This window comes from Gorilla gorilla, chromosome 2, assembly GCF_029281585.2.
Source record: "Gorilla gorilla gorilla isolate KB3781 chromosome 2, NHGRI_mGorGor1-v2.1_pri, whole genome shotgun sequence".
In the NCBI taxonomy this organism is placed as follows: Eukaryota; Metazoa; Chordata; class Mammalia; order Primates; family Hominidae; genus Gorilla; species Gorilla gorilla.
This window is the reverse complement of record NC_086017.1, coordinates 46,725,704-46,746,411: the sequence shown is the minus strand read 5'-3', so window position 1 is coordinate 46,746,411 and position 20,708 is coordinate 46,725,704. Positions and strand designations below refer to the sequence as shown.

General features: G+C 44.4%; 1 protein-coding gene across 3 annotated transcripts in view; it reads left to right on the top strand.

Annotated features, from left to right (window-relative positions):
- Positions 1-19,962, top strand: part of TRANK1 (tetratricopeptide repeat and ankyrin repeat containing 1) — a 119,257-nt gene extending 99,295 nt beyond the window's left edge. For all 3 annotated transcript variants that reach the window (XM_055381224.2, XM_019024287.4, XM_063703690.1), the window contains exons 17-24: positions 680-836; positions 4,374-4,462; positions 8,354-8,457; positions 8,566-8,698; positions 11,848-11,993; positions 12,836-15,882; positions 17,092-17,190; positions 18,408-19,962. In XM_055381224.2, coding sequence (XP_055237199.2) covers positions 680-836; positions 4,374-4,462; positions 8,354-8,457; positions 8,566-8,698; positions 11,848-11,993; positions 12,836-15,882; positions 17,092-17,190; positions 18,408-18,508 — 3,876 coding nt within the window. In that variant the 3' untranslated portion in view covers positions 18,509-19,962. The remainder of the gene's footprint in view (positions 1-679; positions 837-4,373; positions 4,463-8,353; positions 8,458-8,565; positions 8,699-11,847; positions 11,994-12,835; positions 15,883-17,091; positions 17,191-18,407) is intronic.
- The last annotated feature ends 746 nt before the right edge of the window (positions 19,963-20,708 follow it).

The following is a 20,708-nucleotide window of genomic DNA, read 5'->3' as shown; positions in this document are numbered from 1 at the left end:
GGAACTGAGGATAAGAAAGGAAGGGGCAGGGATCTCAGTTTTGGTAAATTCCATTTTTTTTAGTAGAGAACTGGGCTTGATGGGTGGACACTGTCTGAAAACGGAAGGAGAAGGGTTGTCCTTTCTAGTTCACCTCTGGAACTCAGCTTTGTTCAGAAATTTTGATGCAATCGTAAGGTAGGTTTGGAGTAATTCAGTACTAGCGATAGTTATAGTAAAAGTGTATGACTGGTTTAATTTTTAAAAATAAATCACAGCAATTGTGTAAGATGTAATCTTTGGGATAAACTGAGTACACGGGGTCTGTCTGTACTCTTCCAGTGAATCTTCCACTGTAACTTTCAGTGAGTCTATAATTACTTCAGAATTAACTCTTAAAATAATTATAGCAGAAACAGGAAAAAAAAATTATGGCTGATTCAAAGGTCATCCTATACAGATGGCATGCTCACTTCCTGCTTAGGTGGGAAAGAGGTGGAGTTTCTCATAGCCTCACTGGAGCCTCACTTACCTGTGCTGTGGCCACAGTGAGCTCCTGGTATCCTGTTCTCAGCTGTGCTATGCTTCTCTAAAATTTAGTTTTTGTGTTTTTCCAAAATTAGAGTAAGCCCATTGAAGTGTGTCACATTGTAGCTATAGATAAATGGCTCATCGTCTTTGTCCTCAATGTTATCTTTAGCTCCTCAATGGAGAGCTGAAGCAGCTGTACACCGCCATCACACGGGCTCGGGTCAACCTCTGGATCTTTGATGAAAACCGAGAGAAACGGGCTCCCGCATTCAAATATTTCATTAGAAGAGATTTTGTCCAAGTTGTAAAGACAGATGAAAATAAAGGTAAGATCCTGTTAAAATACTCTTAACTGATGGAGGAATCATGTTTCTCTCAACTGTTCTTATGGTCAGGAATAAAAGGTGTAGTATTTTGAAAGTGCTTTCTTTCTTTTCCGCAATCTTCTGAGAAATGGAAGTTGTTACTCATTTGCCAAGGTGCATGGGAAAGTGTAGCTGTAGTGGGATTGGGAAGGTTAACTCCTTCAGGGAAGATCTTTTATTTGGCCTTTAAAAGTGGGGATTATGGACAGGGCTAGAGGAAATAGGCCCTTTTGGGAGAATACAAAGTGCTATGAGTGTTTGTACAGCTGATTGACAGTATCTATCAAAATAAAGATGGTACATACTTTGACCCAACAGTTCCACTTGTAGGGATATATCTGAGATATTTGTGTTCAAAATCTCAAAGATACCTGCACAAGTATGCTCATCACAACCCTGTTTGTAATTACAAGAAACTAAAAACAATCTAAGAGTCCACCAATGAGGGAAAGGCTAAATTCATTTCTTTCAGGGGACTACTATGCAACCATATAAGAGAAAAAGGATGTGGATTGTCATTTACTGCTAAGGAAAGATGTTCCAGATGTATTGGGCAAAAGATAAATTTAAAACAGTATGGGTAGAATGATATAATTTATAAGTAACTTTATATTATGCAAATATAAAAACCATTTATGCATATCAGTATATATCATAATAGAATGTTTATGCATGTGTATGTATGTATGTGTATATATACAAATACCTATTGAAGTGTCTTTAACCATCAAACCCAATTCATTTCCTGAGTTTGTTTAACAAGAACTGGGTTTGTGAGGGTTCAGCTACTGAGTTAACAGGTTGTCTGAATCTGTTTGGTTTCCGAATTTCACAAAACAAGGAAACTAAGAGTCCAGACAGTAAGAACTCTTAGTTCAGATAGTAAGAACCGATAGTTCAGATAGTAAGGAATCAATCAGAAAACTTATCTGTATTCAGTTCCTGATTATGGGTAACAAGGGTTTAAATAGCAAGAGTTTGGAGAGATAGCATGCATATAAATTCATGTATACACCTATTATTTCTGTTGCAAAACTGTTTATAGTGATTACTTCTTGTGCTAGGATTGGTGGGTATGGGGTTGTCGAGTAGATATGGACACTTTTTACTTTTCACCTTCTTATCTCTGTGCTATTTGCAGGTTTTTTTTTAATTGTGTATTTTTTTTTCATAATTTGCAAAGGCTACCTAACGAAGTGAAGTTCTTCTGATACGATAACTGAGAAGAGAAATAATCAGCCCTTTAGGAAGGAGAAAATTGTTGTCTTTCTTGAGGGTTAGTTGTCAAGTCGTCTCCTCAAGGCTGTTGTTCATTTCTATAAGGGTAGAGCAAGGATCAGAGTTTGGCTGCTGGAGAGAGGTTTGTCCTGAGCATTCCTCAGCCAGTTTGGAGGCTATTTCTGGTTATTACTGATGGCTTGGTTGGCGACTAGGATTAGATTTCTTATCCTAAGACTTGACTATTGTGATGGGAAAAGTCAAAGGCTAGGAGTTAAAAAACAAAACATAGCTTCTCATAAAAACTTTCTACCTGTGTAATGACATGACCTTGTTCAGGTCCCACCTTCTCTCCCAAAGGAAAATGATTGGATTGGCCTAGCATGGGCATTCTCAATCTTTCCTGCAGCTCATCCCCCTTTATTCCCCAAGTATGTTCTGGCATCCACTATAAGAGATCATATGGCTGGGCACGGTGGCTCATGCCTGTAATCCCAGCACTTTGAGGGGCCAAGGTGGGCGGATCACCTGATGTCAGGAGTTGGAGACCAGCCTGACCAACATGGTGAAACCCCATCTCTACTAAAAATACAAAAATTAGCCCGGTGTGGTGGTGCATGCCTGTAGTCCCAGCTACTCAGGAGACTGAGGCAGGAGAATTGCTTGAACCTGGGAGGTGGAGGTTGCAGTAACCCAAGATTGTGCCACTGCACTCCAGCCTGGGTGATAGAGCAAGACTCCATCTTAAAACAAAAAACAAAAAAACAAAAAAAAACTAAAAAACCAAAGATCATAGAAGCTAAGTGACTTTTTTAAATTTAAAAATTCAAAATGAAAACAGATCACAATTTATTTTATGTTTTGGTAGCATTAAGAATGCAAGAAAAAGTGCAGTCTTAATTACAAATTTTAAGTTGTACATAGTAAAGTCTTCTAAAGCATCTGTTCCCATTGTGTTTGGATTCAGTATGGTGATTATGTAATTTGTATTTCTTTCACATGGCATCTGCAGAGTTCACTGGCCCTATTCTGAGATAATAGGGATGGGGTTTTGCCGTGGGAATTAAATGTCACAGGGGCACTCATAGCAGCACATACGGAGTCAGAACAAGATGCTAAGTCATCACTGTACTGCTACACAGCACCAGCAGAGGGCGAGCAGGGAGGGATCAGGTTGTGATGCTTAACGTGTTTTTGCACCTTCTAAACAAATCTGGCCTGTCTGCCTCACTCCCCTGTTGATATCCATTGGCCTAGGTGTCTCTGATTCCTTCAGCTCTGATTTGTCTGCCAGTATTACCCTGGTATTCACTATATTTTGTGTGTTTCATGAAGCTGTGGCTCAGAACCTGCAGGGATTGTCACCCATTGTCTAGTGATACTCTGGGGGATGCAGGTGGCAGGGTGGGGGTGGGGTGCGGTGCTGAAATAGTCACCAGCAGGCTAGTGAGGATAACAGAAGGGATGGACAGCAGGTGGTGACAATGGTCTCTGTCCACCAATAGGAATGTGTCAGATTACTTATTGTGATGAGGGCAAAGTTTGCACATTTGGAAATAGTGTAAAATTTTTCACCTTTTTTTTCTTGCTGAAGCCCTGGCCTGGGAGCTTGCTAAGAGCCACTTGACTTTGGGTTTTCAAGGAGGAATTTTTAATTTCTGTCTTCTGATTTGTAGCCATAGAAAAGGAAAGTAGACCAAAACTTAAAAACCAAACCACATCCTTTCTCCCCTCTACCTCCTCCTTTCAATAACCTCACAAATGTGGTTTGGTAAGTTAAAATATGTCTTACATGAATACCAGAAAGACAACACAGGTCAGTCTGCTCTGACTGCCATAACAGAATACTACAGACTAGATGGCCTAAACAACAGAGATGTATTTTCTCACAGTTCTGAAGGCTAGAAGTCCAAGATCAAGGTGTTGGCAGGGTTGGTTTCTTCTGAGGCCTCTCTCCTTGGTTTGCAGCCAGCCACTCTGTGTCCTCACGTGGTCTTTCCTCTCTGCTCTCTTGCCCCTGGGGTCACCCCGTGTTCTAATTTCTTCTAAGGATACCAGTGAGATTGGATGAGGGGCCATCCTAATGGCCTCATTTTAACCTAGTCACCTCTTTAAAGGCCCTATCTCTCTCCAAATGCAGCCACATTCTGAGGTACCGGGAGTTAGGACTTTAACAAGTGAATTTGATGGCTGGCGGAGGAGACGCAACTCAGCCCGTAACAACAGTTTTAAGTGAAAGAAAGCCCAGAGAAGCAAACACACTTTTCTTTCTCATTTTAGACTTTGATGATAGCATGTTCGTTAAGACCTCAACTCCTGCGGAGTGGATTGCACAGGGAGATTACTACGCCAAGCACCAGTGCTGGAAGGTAAGGGGTTGGACTAGGAGGGGTCCTTATCACTGGTGCCCTCGTCAGACCTCACAGGCAGGTTTCGCATCATGGTGTTTGTCACCAGGAAAGGATGAGGGTAATGGTGCTTGTGCCACGTGTTCTGAAACATCAGGTCACCTCAAGATGAGGAGAGCTTCCTGTCCTGCTCCTTTTCTGGTCAGTGCAGGCATGACAACTCTTCATTTTGGCCGAGTGCCAGCATGTGCTGATAGATCATGAAGGGCTATGGCCTTTGCCCCACCAAGGAATCCTTGTATATATTTTCTTTCCCTCCTGTACTCTATGCCTAAAAGCTTTGCTATCATCATACTGCATTTTAAAGCAGTAAAAGATTGATCTCTCATTTGATTTTTTTCAAATTGATCAAACAGATTTCATTGCCAATCTGAGTCTGGTGAAGGTAGGTTAAGCTTTTTTATTACACTGCACTGACCAATTTCCAGTTACAGGCCGTGTTAGTGGTCCTGAGCAGTTTTCTTCCAGGAAGTGTTATCTCTGTAGCAGACCTCTTTAAATTTTGAAACCAGGTTAAAGAGCCACGTTGCTTTTCCCAAAGTCAGCATTCCTGCACATCACAGGGTTTTGGGTGGGGCACCATGGCTGGGATGTGTGTCTCCCTTGAAATAGTGGTGATGACTTCACCTGCAAGTTTTAAACACCCTACTAAAAGAGTGCTTTTTTTTTTTGCTTTAATCTAATAACAACAAGTCAGGTCTTAGGGTTGGTTCTGCAGTTCAACAAAGTCAACATGGGCCCAGTCTCATTCCGTCTCTTCCCTGTGTCATCTGCAGCTTGTCTGAGATGTTCCCTTTCATTGGTTGCCTAATGGCTGCTGTGGCAGTTCCAAGTGCTCCGTTCCCTCAGCAGCATTCCAAGCAGGAATGAAGTGCAGGCGCTTTCTTCTCATTGATCTCTCTATTTTTTTTATCATGAAGTCCTCGGTGGTCTTCCTTCTATATCTCATTGGTCAGTACTAGGTCACATACACCTTCCTAGCTGCAAGAGAGTCTGGGAGAGCAATCCCATCTGGCAGTTTTAACCTTTTGTGGGCGGTAAGTTCTGCCAAAAGGCAAGAAAGAGAGGAGGAACTGCTGTGGGTAACTAATAGCAGTGTCTGACACCACAGGCATGACCATACCAAATGCACATTTCCCTAAGATTTCTCTACCCCAGGCACCTGGAGTTCCCCATGCATGCAGCTGCAGATGATGTTTTCTGAAACAACAGCTGGATCTGGGTTTTGGAAAGATCACCATCTTTCTTTCTACACCCCAGTGTTCATATTAGAAGGCTCCAGCTCCTCAAATGTTACAGGAAAAGTATCTGCACTTTCTCTTGCCGCTTTGGAACAAATGTTTTGAAACAGTGTTTTCTATGGAGGGCTTGTCCTGCTTGTCTAATGATCCTTCTTCTCATTGGAATTTCATGGCGTTGGGCCTGAGTAAAGGTTCTGGGAAGTGATGAGGACAATGAAATCACAAGTTCAGGACTTAACGGAAGCCACAGTGTGAGGTATCTGTGATCTGACATGCCTGGAGAAGGAATTTCCAATGATTTCTCAGCTCCAGTTCTTCGAAGAGTTTTGTCTATTGTTAGAGGGAAATTGCTTTAAGTCTGTAGCATATAACTTACATCTGGGATTTATCAGTTACTTCTTGCTGCATAACAATCCTGAAACATAGTGGCTTAACACAAGTCATTTATGTGGCTCACAGTTCTATGGATTGGCAGTGCTGAGTTCAGCTGAGTGGTTCTATGCTCAGCTGAGCACCTCATGTGTCTGCAGTCAGCTGGGCATGTCTGCTTCTGGGGGTTGGCTGGCTCTTGGCTCAGGGGACGGGGGGACAGGGGTGACTGTGGTTCCTGGATCACATTTCTTTCCTCCTCCAGCAGGCTAGTCTGGGTTTGTTCACATGATGCCTGAGCAGGGTTCAAAGAACGTGAACAGAAGCACACAAGACCCCTTGAGGCCTGGCTTTGGAACTGGCCCAGTGCCACTTCTGCTGAATTCTGTTGCCAAAGCAAGTCTCAGCCTAGATCGGACGGGAGGGTAAATAGGCAGCACTCTTGATGGGAGAAGCTGGAAAGTTACACTGTAAGGGGGTGTGGACAGATACAGGGAGGAGTAAAGAACTGTGGCCACCCTGGCAATGTATTATATGGGGTGAAAAGTACAATTTATGCTATTGTAGGTTTGGGTAGGTCTGGAAAGTATTTTACTAAGTATGTAGTATTTAGCTGCAGAAGTTGACCAAGCCTCACAATTTTCTTCACTGCCCATCCTTGTTAGAATTGGAAAGAAATACTGAATGTTTGGCTGTTATGAAACCAAGAATTTTTTTTTTTTTTTGGTGGGGCAGGGGTTGGGTGTTAGGGAGGGAAGGGAGGGATAATATGGGCAGCAGGTATGGGTCTGAAATTGGAAAACTATATAAAATCTTACCCTTTATTCCCTTCAGAACACTCTTGCTGTTACCCATATGTGTTGCCCATGGATATCCAATTATTTATCGCTTTAAAAATACCTTTTGAATATTTGAATCTAAAATCTTTTTAGGGGAACCGGCCCAGATGAGAATGTTATAAAAAGCCTTCTCTTCACCTGACTTTATTTTGACCCTGCTAAAGGACTTCAGGACTCAGGTGGTTTATTGAGTTTTTGGCTGCATGTCAATAAATGTTTCAGAACCACCACAGAAGATTCATTCATTCAACAAAAAGGGTTTTTAGAATGCCCCTTTTCTTTCTCTATGTTCCTAGTCTTCAGCAGCTATGGGCCAAGCATTATATTTAGATCCCAGGAATCTGATGGTAAGCAAAACAGGCACATAGACCAATGCACAGCTCCAGCTGTTGCAGGTGTCACAGATGAGAGACCAGCTGCTCCCAGAACCAACTGTCCTGGAAATAGAGTCGTGGGAACCCTTCTTTGAGGAACATAGCCTTGAACTGAAACCTGTAGAATGAATGAAGTTAACAAGACAGGGAAAGGACCGAAGAGCATTTCAGTTAGAAGGAACAGTGTGTGCAAAAGCCCTGCAATGGGAAGGAAATGGCACAGGTCACGGGAATGAAAGGAGACCCACACAGATAGCATGAAGGGGAGAGTGGTCATCCTGTCCACCTTATCAGCATGTGCCACTTAGTCCCTCCCTTGCCCACACTGAGACCTAATGTGTACATGCTGGGCAGAATGTGAACTTCCTGCCCATGTATTGTGTGCTTTGAGACATAGCATCAGCACCCCTGTTTTAGAAAAGCAGCTTTCTGCTGGCAAAGATCAGAGTGAAGCCTGACTCCTCTGTGACATTTGTTTGCCTACCTTATAGTCAGAGGATTTGGTAACAGATCTGCATGCCCCAGGGATCTGGATGTGTTGTGATACCATCTCTATCCCCATTTCTACCTCCAGTATGTGTACTCCAGCTGTTCTGCCAACACTGCAAAGTAGCTGTTGTACTCACCAACTGGGTCAAAGCCCAGAAGAGCCACTGGGTAACTTTGGGCCAGTTGCTCCATGGCTCTGACCTGAAGTAGCAACTATATACAATGAGAAGGATGATACTTATTGCTGTGGCTGTTGGAAGATTAAATAAGGGTGTTACTATGGTAGCTTGAAAAAATACGTATTCTGTACCTTTTCGATGGGTGCTTCCAAAAGATACCATTGAGTGTGAATACTGTTGGGTTTTATCCTCCAAGACTACTTTCTTTAGAATATCTGCACCTTCCTGCTCCTCCTTCTCAGATTGGGCTGGAGCAAGACTTCATGTTTTGTCAGTACAAACTTATAATGCATGCTTTAACTGTTGTTCTGTCTGTTACCTCCATTACCTTGCTGGGAATAAAACTTTTTGCCTATTCCAGGTTGCAGCCAAGTGTTACCAGAAAGGAGGTGCATTTGAGAAGGAGAAGTTGGCCCTGGCCCATGACACTGCCCTGAGCATGAAATCCAAGAAAGTCAGCCCCAAGTAAGAGTCTTGGAATCACTTCTGGTTTGCTTCGATGGGAGTAGCAGGTTAAATATTGGTGTAGGGTCAATGTTCCATGGAAATATTATTTTGTTTTCCTTCCCCTAGGGAAAAGCAGTTGGAATATTTGGAATTGGCTAAGACCTATTTGGAGTGCAAAGAGCCAACACTGTCCCTTAAGTGTCTGAGCTATGCCAAGGAGTTCCAGCTCTCTGCCCAGCTGTGCGAGAGGCTGGGAAAGGTATGGCTCCTAGTCCGCTGCTGCTCCAGGGAAAACTGGGCTTCACTTGAGCAGATTGAGGGGTAGGCTCGACCTCTACTCATAGCAGGAAGAGGCTGCAGTCTTCCAAGGAGGGAGACACTGGCCCTGTGACTCTAAGGGAAGCCTACTTTCACTACTTGGGCAAACTTTGAGGAGGCTCTGAAGACAGTATGCATGTGCGTGTGTGTGTGTGTTTGTGTGTTAATGTCTGTGTTAATATTCAGGGCCTAATATTAACCACAGGGAAGCCAAATGCTCAAGCCAAAGGGCAGAAGGGTTTTAGAATACCACTTTTCTTTCTCTGTGTTCCTAGTCTTCAGTCACCTTGGCTGAGTGGCCTGGCATTTAGATGGAGGTTCCTCAGCTGTGTTCCTAGTAATCACTCTAGATCTGCACTATCCAATTCAGCAGTCACATGTAGCTATTTAATTTACAATTTAAATTAATTAAAATATAATAATATTAAAAATTCACATCCTCAATCTTACTAGCCACAATGGCAAGTGCTCATTGTTAACAGAACATTTCCATCATTGCAGAAAGCTCTGCTGGACAGAGCTGCTAGTCTGGAATATAGCTACTCACAGAGTGGTCAGCAGGCTACAAACTATTATTTGTCTGCAGCAAGATTAACACAGAAGATAAAAGTAAGCAGAATTTTTTAATTGACATTTGGCATTGCTTTGACATCCAAGTGGTGATAATCTTCCCATCAATTCATTTTTTAACATATCAACTGTGATGGATCGGAAATTTAAAATGGTTTGGTCCCTTACCACAGGTAGTTGGAGAAACTGTGCTTAAGGAGCTGTGGGCCATTGCATTTTCCCCTATCAGGTGTCAATATCTTTCAGTAGGAAAGGGGGTTTCCTTGTCTGTATGTGAAATATAGTGACTCATGGGATCCTCAGAGCACCCTGGGCATTGAGAGGGGTAGGAGTGGGACCTACTGGGAAGTTTGAAGTGTGGCCCCAAGTCAATGCGAAGAAGAGGATAAGGCCCTCCAGATGCTGCCTACCCTGTTCCATGTTTATTATGGGATGTGACTTCTTAGGATGTGGGAGATGGGAATGGAACAGGGATACAACGCTGCTCTCTAGAGCCAAGAAGCAGGCAAGGCACAGGAATCCCTGAAAGGAAAGCTTTCACTCTTGTGGCACCTGCATAAACATTTCTTCCCGTGGATAGAATGCATTTGGGAACTGGGAAAAGGCAGGTGATGGATCCTGAGGATCCAGAAGAAGGCTGCTGCCAAGTTGGTTGGTTTGAATCTTACCAGTCAGTTTGGGTGAGATGACCACAAGAAATGGTAAATGAGTAAGAGAAAGTGGCAGGGCCAGATCAGTAGGGCCTTGATGACTGTGGCAAGGACTGGGCTTTGTTCAAGCATGATGGGAAGCCAGTGGAAGGCTTTGATGGGAAGACTGACATGAAGCTAATTATCTGGATGCTCTGTGAAGAGGTCTATAGGGCAGCAAGAGCTGAAGCAGAAAGGCCAGTTAGAGTCTAGCATCAGCTTAGGCTGAAATGATAGGGCCTGGCCTACCATGGTGGTGGTGGAAGTGGTGGGATGGTGGCATATCCGGGAAATGTTAGGGAAACTGAGCAGACAGGATTAGCTGGTGAACTGGATGGGAACTGTGATAGGAAGAAGAGTCTAGTAGACTCTTCTGTTCATGGCAAGCCCACCATTGGTGGGTGTGGGGCCCAATCACTGCATGTTATTTTGTTCATCCTTTTCTTCACAGCCAGTCTCCATTCTCATTCTTTTCTCATTGGTAGTCATTCTAATACATTTTTATGTGTGCTCAAATGCATGCATTATTGAGAAATGAATAGTGGTGTCTTCTATACATATATATATACTTTAGGCTTATCTAGAAGACATCTTTCTCTGTGTTTTACCTTTTCCATCCCTTGCTATATAGTGTTAGGTCTGGCCATGCTTCTGACAGCCATGTATTCCTGAGTGGGCATTGACTGCATTGATGAATTCATTTCCCTGTGAGGCACTTCCAGGTTGCCACTGGCTCCTGGCTCCCACACATAGCACCTTGGCACAGTATGTCTTTTTAGGGTTCTGTGAGATACTTCTTCAAGATGTATTGCCAGGAGCAGGCTTGCTGGCCTAGGGTATGCACATGCTTCACTTCACTAAGTACAGTCCTTTCGCTTTCTGGGATAGCCATTCCACTTTGTGCATGAGGGTTCTGCATTCCCCAAATTCTTGACCACAGTCAGCAGATTGTGATTTTCTAATTTTTCAAACCTGGTGGATGTATTTCACTGTGGCTTTAATTTGTATTCTTCTGATTGTCAGTAAAGTTGAGCATTTTTATTTATTTGTTAGTCATTCAAGTTTACCCCACTGTAAACTGCCAGTTTATATCCTTTGCCTAGCTTTCTGTTGTGTCTCGAGGAAAGTCTTTTTCTTATGGTTGCAAGAGTTCTTTTTGTCTAGACAGGCCCAGTCTAGTACGGTAGCCATTAGCCATGTGTGACTCTTTAACTTTAAAATAACTAAAATTAAATTAATTTAAAAGTTCAGTTCCTTGGTTGCATTACCCACATTTTAAAGGCCCAGCATTCAGATGTGACTAGTGGTGAGATTGGATAGCAAAGAAACAATACATTTTCATCTTCACAGAAACTTCTATTGGACAGTACTGATCTAGGTGTTATTTTTTTAAAATTTAGCTTATTTCATGTGTCTTTTGTTGAGCAGTTTTGATGTATCAGTTTGATCCATCAGTTTTTCTCCTGAAATTTGTGTTTTGGGTTTTGTTGATTATGTTATTTTTGGAAGTCACGTGAAGACTCCTTCCACTTGAGTGTGACCTCAAGGTCACAAAGATATTCTCACATATTTTCCCACAGTAGTTTCCACATTTAGATCTTTAATCTACCTGGGGCTTACCTCTGTGTGTGCTGTGAGGTTGGGATTTAACTTTATTTTTCTCCCCTTAAATAATTGGTTTTCCTAATATTATCTATGTTACAGGGTTTTTAACTGGATTCTAACAGAAAGCAGACATATGACTATCCTCTTTATTACTTGTGGTATTGGTTTAAGATTAGAAAGTTGATCATGAGTACTCTAAATAAAAGTAAAATTTACTCCATCCTAGATAAGAGATGCTGCCTATTTCTATAAGCGAAGCCAGTGCTACAAAGACGCTTTCAGATGCTTTGAGCAGATTCAGGAATTTGATCTAGCACTCAAAATGTACTGCCAAGAGGAGCTTTTTGAAGAAGCTGCTATTGCAGTGGAAAAGTAGGTGGTTTTATTCTCTCCCTTTCTCCCTCTCTTCCTCCCACTTCTCTCTGGGGGCAGCCTGCTCTGGGTGGTGCTATCCTGCTGCTTCTGACATGGTTTGACCACATTGCTCCCTTTCCACTTAAGCGATGGCCTCAGTGCTGGGTCAGCAGCTCTTTGAGAGCAGGACTCTATTTTCCAGTCTCTTTATAAGCTTTGATGCAGTGTCACAAAGAGAGGGGGCTGAGGGGGATGGGAGTATGTTATGAGTGTGTATATAATGACGTATTCTGACTTCCATCAGCAGAATAAAGGGGAGTCCTTCAGAGCCTCATTAATCTCACAGGAACCCAACTAATGCACACCTGCTAAAAGAGAAGAATCACAAGTTGGGTAATAAGGGGAAGACTGGTGTAATTGCTGATGCATGTGCAGCCCCCATGTCATCCTTTCTCATTTTATCAAACTGAACAGAGTTGTAGACCCAGATGATTATGATGCTTTTATGAGAACCAAAGAGATGTTTTTCAAGGATAATTTAGACTATGCATAACATTTGCCCTATAGATTGACTTTTGGATTTCACTCCCACTTGTTTGAGTTACACCTCCACTATATTTCATTAATTAAGCACACCAATTCCTGATTGAAGCATAAGGAATTTATTCATTATTATTATACTGGTAACAGTGTAAAATAAGGCCTTTGTAAAAATACTTGAATGCTTGACAAGTTTAGGTTTTATTTTGTAATATCTACATGTGGGAGTTTTATTTAAGTTGCTCTGCACTGTATTTTGGAGGAAATTTTCCATTGATTGGGTGATGGCAAGTTGGCATTTGTGTCCTTTGTCTTTGCAGGTATGAAGAAATGCTAAAGACTAAGACCCTTCCCATTTCCAAGCTCTCCTATTCTGCCAGTCAGTTTTACTTGGAAGCTGCAGCAAAGTATCTGAGTGCAAATAAGATGAAGGAAATGATGGCTGTCCTCTCAAAGCTAGACATAGAAGACCAGCTGGTGTTCTTGAAGTCTCGGAAACGCTTAGCAGAAGCTGCAGACCTGCTGAACAGGGAAGGTAGGAGAGAAGAGGCTGCCCTGCTGATGAAGCAACATGGCTGCCTCCTGGAGGCTGCCAGGCTCACTGCCGACAAGGACTTCCAGGCCTCATGTCTGCTGGGGGCCGCCCGCCTCAATGTGGCCAGGGATTCTGACATAGAACACACCAAGGACATTCTGAGAGAAGCACTTGATATCTGCTATCAAACTGGCCAGTTGTCTGGCATTGCCGAGGCCCACTTCCTGCAAGGGGTAATCCTGAGAGACTTTCAGAAGCTCAGGGATGCCTTCTTCAAGTTTGACACGCTCAACCACTCAGCTGGAGTGGTGGAAGCACTCTACGAAGCAGCCAGCCAGTGTGAGGCCGAGCCTGAGAAGATTCTGGGCCTGGCTCCAGGGGGCTTGGAAATCCTCCTCAGTCTGGTCAGGGCTCTCAGAAGAGTGACCAACAATGCTGAGAAGGAAATGGTCAAATCTTGCTTTGAGTTTTTTGGGATTTCCCAGGTGGATGCCAAGTATTGCCAGATAGCTCAGAATGACCCTGGGCCCATATTAAGAATAATTTTTGACCTGGATTTGAACTTGAGAGAGAAGAAAACAAAAGATCATTTTTTGATAATGACTGACCAAGTGAAATTAGCCCTAAACAAACACCTTTTGGGCAGGCTGTGTCAGATCACACGGAGCCTGCTTGGGAAGACCTACCGAGGAGTCTGCATGAGGTTTATTGTAGGCTTAAAATGTGAGGATGAAAACTGTGAACATTTTCACAGGCCTCTGCGGCGTTGTGAAGCCAAGTGTTTAGTTCAGTCGAAAATGAACTTGGTGGCAATCAACGGGTTGCTTTTGGAAGCCAAAAAAGTATTCCCTAAAATCTTAGCAGAAGAACTTAAAGAAATTGATTATATTTTGTCTACAGATATGTATGGCCTTTGCAAGTCCATTCTGGATGTCCTTTTCCCTAAGCATTTCCATCAGAGAGTGTTGTCAGAAAACCCCATGGCATGCAAAGAAATCCTCAAACCAAATTACAAATCCTTCCGGTTCTACAGATTTGCTTTGAAGGAGTACATCCACTTTCTGTTTGAAAATGAAAGCGCACGCAACCGCCGGGAATCCACAGACCTGTGGCTGAGTGCCATGCAAGCTTTCCTTCTCTCTTCCAACTACCCAGAGGAGTTTGAAAAGCTGCTCCACCAGGAGGAGGACAACTACAACAGGGAACTCAAAGCTCTAGAGTCTGAAAAGGATGAAAGGGGCAGGGGGAGAGGCAGCAGGATAAAAGGAATAGAAGGGAAATTTGGCATGCTGGCACCCAACAGGGATGATGAAAATATGGACAAGACCCACCTGTGCTTCATCCGGCTTCTGGAGAATTGCATTGATCAATTCTACGTGTACAGGAACCCAGAAGACTACAAGAGGCTCTTTTTCCGTTTCATGAATGTCCTCATCAAGAGGTGCAAAGAACCACTCATCCCCAGCATTGGAAACACAGTAGCCCTCCTGGAGTTCCAGTTCATCCACTGTGGGGTGGTGCTGGCCCGCCTCTGGAAGAATGTCATTCTATGCCTCCCCAAGAGCTACATTGCACTCTTGCACTACTGGGAGTTCCTGTTTAGCAAGAAGGACAAGGAGCTTGGGGATGTGTTCTCCATCATTCAGGAATACAAACCCAAGGACGTGACAAGAGCCATTCAGGATTTCCGGTTCCATCTCTCCTACCTCGCCAAGGTGCTATGTGGCTATGAGAATGTGAACTTCAACGTCCTGCTTGATGCCTTCAGTGAAATAGACTATGTGGTCTCGGGTGAGGCTGAGCGGACACTGGTGCTGTGCTTGGTGATGCTAGTGAATGCTGAGGAGATCCTGCAGCCATACTGCAAGCCTCTCCTGTATCGCCACTTCCGGGAGATTGAGTCAAGGCTGCAGCTCATGAGCATGGACTGCCCTGGCCAGGTTCCCGAGAGACTCCTGAAGGTGGTGAAGCGGGTCTTGGTGGCAGTCAATGTGAAGTCTGTGGCTGAGGCACTGCAGGACCTGCTCTTTGAGCGGGATGAAGAGTACCTAATGGACTGTGACTGGCGGTGGGACCCTGTGCACACCAAAGGGTCCATAGTCCGTGGCCTCTATTATGAGGAGGTCAGACTAAACCGCCTGCTCTGTTTGGACCCCGTGGACTACTTTGCTGAACCTGAGTGTGAGTTTGGCCAGGATGAGATGGATGAACTGGCATTAGAAGACCGAGACCACGTCCTGGCCACCATTCTTTCCCAAAAGCAACGGAAGGCCTCCATACAGCGGAAGTTGAGGAGGGCATGCCTGGTGGTGTCTCTGTGCATCAGTTGGAGGAGAAGAGTGGGCACCCAGATGGAGCGTGTCAGGGAGGAGGCCAGGGAGCCCAGGGCTGGGAACTTCAAAAAGGCAGACGTGGACAGGACCCAGTGTGACCTATGTGGAGTGAAGTTTACCCGTGGCCCAGAGAACTATTTCAGCCCCAGCAAAGCATTTGAGGGGGCAGCTTCTGAGGTGGCAGTCCTTTCCAGGGCTGAGCTGGAAAGGGAGGAGTGTCAGGAGAGGAACAGCGAGTCTTACGAGCAGCATATCCATCTAGAACACCACCAGAGGCAGCAAGTGGCCTACCAGAAATACTCAGAATTTTTCCACGAGAAGGTGGACCCGGCCATTGATGAAGGCAAGCTGGTGGTGCAGGACATCGAGCAAAGTGTATGGATCCACAGTCACGTGGGCTCCAAGGAGCACAGCCACATGCTGCAGAAGGTCCAGGAGCACATCAAGAGGGTTTCGGATATGGTGGAGGACCTCTACAGGCGGAAGGCCTGGGCTGGCGGTAAGGGTCTGCAGAGATGGGGGCCCAGGTGGAGTGAGACCTGGGCTCTGAGGACATTTCTCAGGGTTAAGTTCCTTGTAGTGGCTTCTGACTTGGGGATGGTGGAATCTTGGCCTTAGAAGAAATACAAATGAGGAATGTATATTCTCAAGTTATAGCAAACCTCATTGTTTGGATTACCCCTCCCCCAGTTAAAAGTTTGTCATTATCCTTGGCTTGGGATGGTTTCCCCAGGTACTCCAGAAACTTGCATGCCTCTTCCTACAGAGGGTTAAAAGCTTGTGTAGAATGAATCGCTTTCTCTCCTGGCAGTCAGAATGATTCTTGCTAGAATAATCTTCTGTGGAGAAGATACAGGGAAAATGTTTAAAGTGTTAAGAAAACTCTTTAAGGTTCTCTTGACCCATTCATCCCCTGACTAAGATCTGGAAGTGTGTAGCTGGTCTAGCTGGTCTCTTCCTTTTAGGAGGGTCTTTAAGTCATACCCAGTGTGAGCCTTTAATAGAATTCTTATGTTATTTTAGAATCAGATTTCCCGTTTTTTTTTTTTGTTTGTTTTTTGTTTTTAAGTAGAGATGGAGTCTCACTGTGTCGCCCAGGCCGGAGTGCAGTGGCGTGATCTTGGCTCACTGCAACCTCCGCTTCCTGGGTTCAAATGATTCACCTGCCTCAGCCTCCCAAGGTGCCTATCACCATGCACAGCTAATTTTTGTATTTTTAGTAAAGATGTGGTTTCACCATGTTGGCCAGGCTGGTCTCAAACTCCTGACCCCAGGTAATCTGCCTGCCTTGGCGTCCCAAGGTGCTGGGATTATAGTTCCTTGGCTTTTTTACTAGCTACTTCTTATCAACACTGTGTAGAAGTTATGTATAAACTTAGTGAAATTGCATATTTTAAAATGTCCCATAATTCAGATACTCTTTCCAGTTTAAGGTTTAATGACATTTTGGACACAAGTGTCTTAGAAAGGTTTACAGTTGTGGCAGTCTCTATAGACAGACAGTAATGGTGTCAGGCTAGCCTTTAGTTGTAGTTTATGCTTGTAGCAGCAGAAGGCAGCTTTGGGTCCCTTACCCCATAAGGAGGGCTCTTTTCAGGGAAAACATAGAGACCAGCTCTTGGGACGTGGGGACTCTGGGTCTAGTAATTGGTGTTCTAGTTCCTGCAATGGCATCTTTACTCAGAGCCATGTCCTTTGATTTCTGAAGCGGAGGAGGCGATGACTCGGCTGGTCAACATTCTGATCCTGTCAGTCAGGGATGCACGAGACTGGTTGATGAAAACAGAGACCCGCTTAAAGAAGGAAGGTAAGGAGTCTTGATTCTGGGGACAGGTAACACTTTGGGTCCTGTGGTTCTTATTACTGTTGGCTCCCGGGGGGAATCTGAAGTGGGGCAGCCCAGTGATGTCAATAGTGGACTCTCACTGTCTAGGAGCATCACCTCCAGTGACTCAAATTACTAGCAACATAATATCTGAGTTTTCTTATCTGATTATGAGGGCCATTATTCTGGGCACATGTTAGTTGCCATAAACCTCTTGCTGCTCATGAGCTGTTACTGATAATGCTCAGTCACTGCACATACTCAATGCAGTGACTCCCAAGGATGGACAAAGCATTGCGAAGCTATCCCTTGAGAAATGTTTTCCTGTGTCAATCAGTCATTTAAGTCAGTGGATAGTTATTGAGGTTCTAGTACATATTAGTGTTGTTCTTGGCCTGGGGATATACTTCTGAATAAAACAAACAAAATCACTGGGGAAACTTAAATGCTTCTTCCTACAGAGGGTTAAAAGTTTGTGTAGAATGAAGCACTTTCTCTCCTGGCAGTCAGAATGATCTTGCCAAGTTATATGTGATCCAGAATGTTTTTTCTTTTGCCCATTCCAGCCACAGGACCACATTCCTTCTTGCTCCGAGTATTTCATCAACCCCAGATGCCCCTGGAAAATCCAGACCCCAGAGGTGGGGAAAACTTGAAGGGACTTGGCACAAATGTCTGCGCCAATAAAAAAATCTTTAGCATTTAGTCCCTTCTGGGGTCTTGGATTTTGTGATGTGTATTTCAAAGGGAAGAGAATTGGTATACCAATTCAAGTGTATGGTTGAGTTTATTTTTTGCTTGATTTCTTTGTTATTTAAAAGGCCTCTAAAATAAGGCGAGAGGAACCAGCCTATAAAGGAACTTAATTCTGGAGAAGGGTGTTTACTCTGACTCTTTTTGGGAGTCATCAGTACTCAAAGGCAATCTCTCTTTCTCTGGAACCCTGGCAGAAAGTTTTATTTCATTAATTTAAACCAATGATTACGGAGACACTAGGTTTTACTAGGATGCTATATTTTACAGTGGATTGGGAAAAAAAATCACCATTCTGCCCTTCCTTTCTTCCTTCCTCCCTTCCTTCTTTCCTTCCTTCCTTCTTTCCTTCCCTCCCTCCCTTCTTTCCTTCCTTCCTTCCTTCCTTCCTTCCTTCCTTCCTTCCTTCCTTCCTTCCTTCCTTCCTTTCTTCCTTCTTTCTTCAGGTATTGTTCAGGAAGATGATTATGAAAATGAAGTTGAAGACTTTGGTGAGCTTCGGCCTAGAAGGCGTTCTCGGAAATGTGGAAAGCAGAGAAAATACTAATGTCCACACAGCTGCAGCCTCCTCATCCTTCGGAACATTCCATTCTGACTTAGAATTCTGAGTGCTGGGGCAGAAGACAAAAAGAATGTGAATTAGCATTTTAAAAATAGGGGAGTCTAACAACACCATTGCTTTTTGTTCTCATTACTTCTCTTTCAGTGGCTTAGGATCTGATTGCTCCCTCACCTCTAAAGTGTTTCCAAGTTGAGTCTAGCAGTATTAGTTTCCCCCATAAGCAAGTTCAGGTAGAGAAGTTGTAGTCGAAGGGAATGTTGGGACTCCTCACTGCATGGTCCCTGGGGTGTCTGGCTCATCCCCATCATGACGAGTTGGTAGCAGAGGACTAGGTGTTAAGACAGACTCTCCTCACCTCAGTTGCTGCTGCTCTGGGCCAGGAAATCTCTCTGTGGATTCCCTCATCTCCTGCCACACTGCTGCAGCATCAAGTGTGCTATGAGAGCTGTATGTGCCTAGGGGTGGGCCCTGCCACTGGCCACCCCGAGCCCAAGACGCATTCTGGTCATCTCTGAGCCCACTTGTAGTGTAGCTTCTTCTGTTAGAGATGTTAGCCTTTTCTCTCTGTGGCGACTTTTCTGCCTTCCCTTCTTCTGTTTTTTGTGATCATTCTTAGCTACCTGTGCCAAGTCACAGTTAGACTACCTCAGAATGTAGTCAAGAATTCACTCAGTGTTCTTTGGATGTCCCTTCCCTAGAGGGAAAGGCTGGGGAATGTTGCTGGGAGCATTCCCAGCTGCCTCTCCAAAGTGGTCCTGATTCTGCCTTGGCTATGGTGCAGACATTCCAAAAAGTGTTTTGTACACAGCCCTGTACATCTAGTTTTCTTGGTTCTCCCTGGCAAGTTCGCTACCCTAGCTTAGGCTGATGTTCTGATGAGTCTCTGCTTGCTGAGCTCATCACTGTGGGACGGTGACCTGCAGAGCTGCAGGTTGGAGCAAGTGGACAGAGGAGGAAGCCAGCTAAGCCAAATCCGTCACTGCCACTTGGCTGGCAGGCCTTATAAGAGGGCGGATCTGGGCCCGTTTGCAGGAGGCCATTGCCTACCCTCTCCCCACAGTGAGCCAGCAGCCATCAGCTGATCCCACCTGGGAAGCCTTCATGCCTCTCTGGTGGTTACTGCCCACCCTTACCCCACCCCTCAGCTCAGCCTGGTATGGAAGGCAAAGTGCACGTTGGTCTTTGATTGTTCTGTCCTCACAGCAGAGCCAGCTTTCCCCCCATGTTGCTGCTGCTTTTGCTGCTCATGCTGCTCGTTGTTTTCTCTTCCTTGTCTTTCCAAATTGTTTCCTTGAAATGCTTGTTTCCAATTTTTCTTAGATTATGTTTCTAATTTTTATTCCAGGTGTTTTTTTTTCTTACTTGACAGAAAAAAAGAAAACCCCAACAATATCTTGCTGTATTATCACATTTTTTATAAAGTTAAAGCATTTCTCTTACATGCTGCCGTTTTATTTCCAGTCTCTACTCAGAGTAAGGGGGTAAATCTTGGAGCTTGTTCCCCCTGGTCAGCTGATTGATGCTGGCCAGGACAGAAGCTTTCTGTGCCTTCAGAGATTCAGAAATCAAGGGATAGAGAAAAAGCCCAGCCCAGGACTCCCAGCTGGTTGGTGTTCTCGAGGGCCCACCTCGTGCACATTCTTTCCAATCTGGATGCTCCCAAGCATGCACGGTTTGGACAGTAAGGAGTTTTGTCTGTACCATGTACTGGGGCTTTCCCAACAAGGAACATTGCCCTGGAAGGCAGGAGACCTGGAATCAAATTCCTCTCCTGTTCCTAACGGCTGTGTAATGCCGGGTGAGTCAGGTCTATTCAACCCTGAGCACCTTCATGCCGCACTACGTAGGAGCCTCATGATCTGGTGTAGGAGAGAGATGGAAATGTGAGAAAAGAGTAGTGACAGACATATGTATTGCATGGGTGGTAAATGCATTTACATAACCCAGCTGGGCCTCAGTTTCCCCTTTTGGGAAAGTGGTGTAAGGTCCCTTCCTGCCTGCTGCAGAGTGGTTCTGTAAGCTGTTGCCATGGTTTTGCGTACCCTCCAGTCTTGGTGCTGGGATGCCTGTGTTTGCTTGCATCAGGTGAGCTGGACAGCTCTGAGTCTTAGCAAGCAAAGCATTTGATCTTACCCTTTAAAATTAAAGAGGTTAGAAATGGGACAGGTGATCCTGCTGTCATATC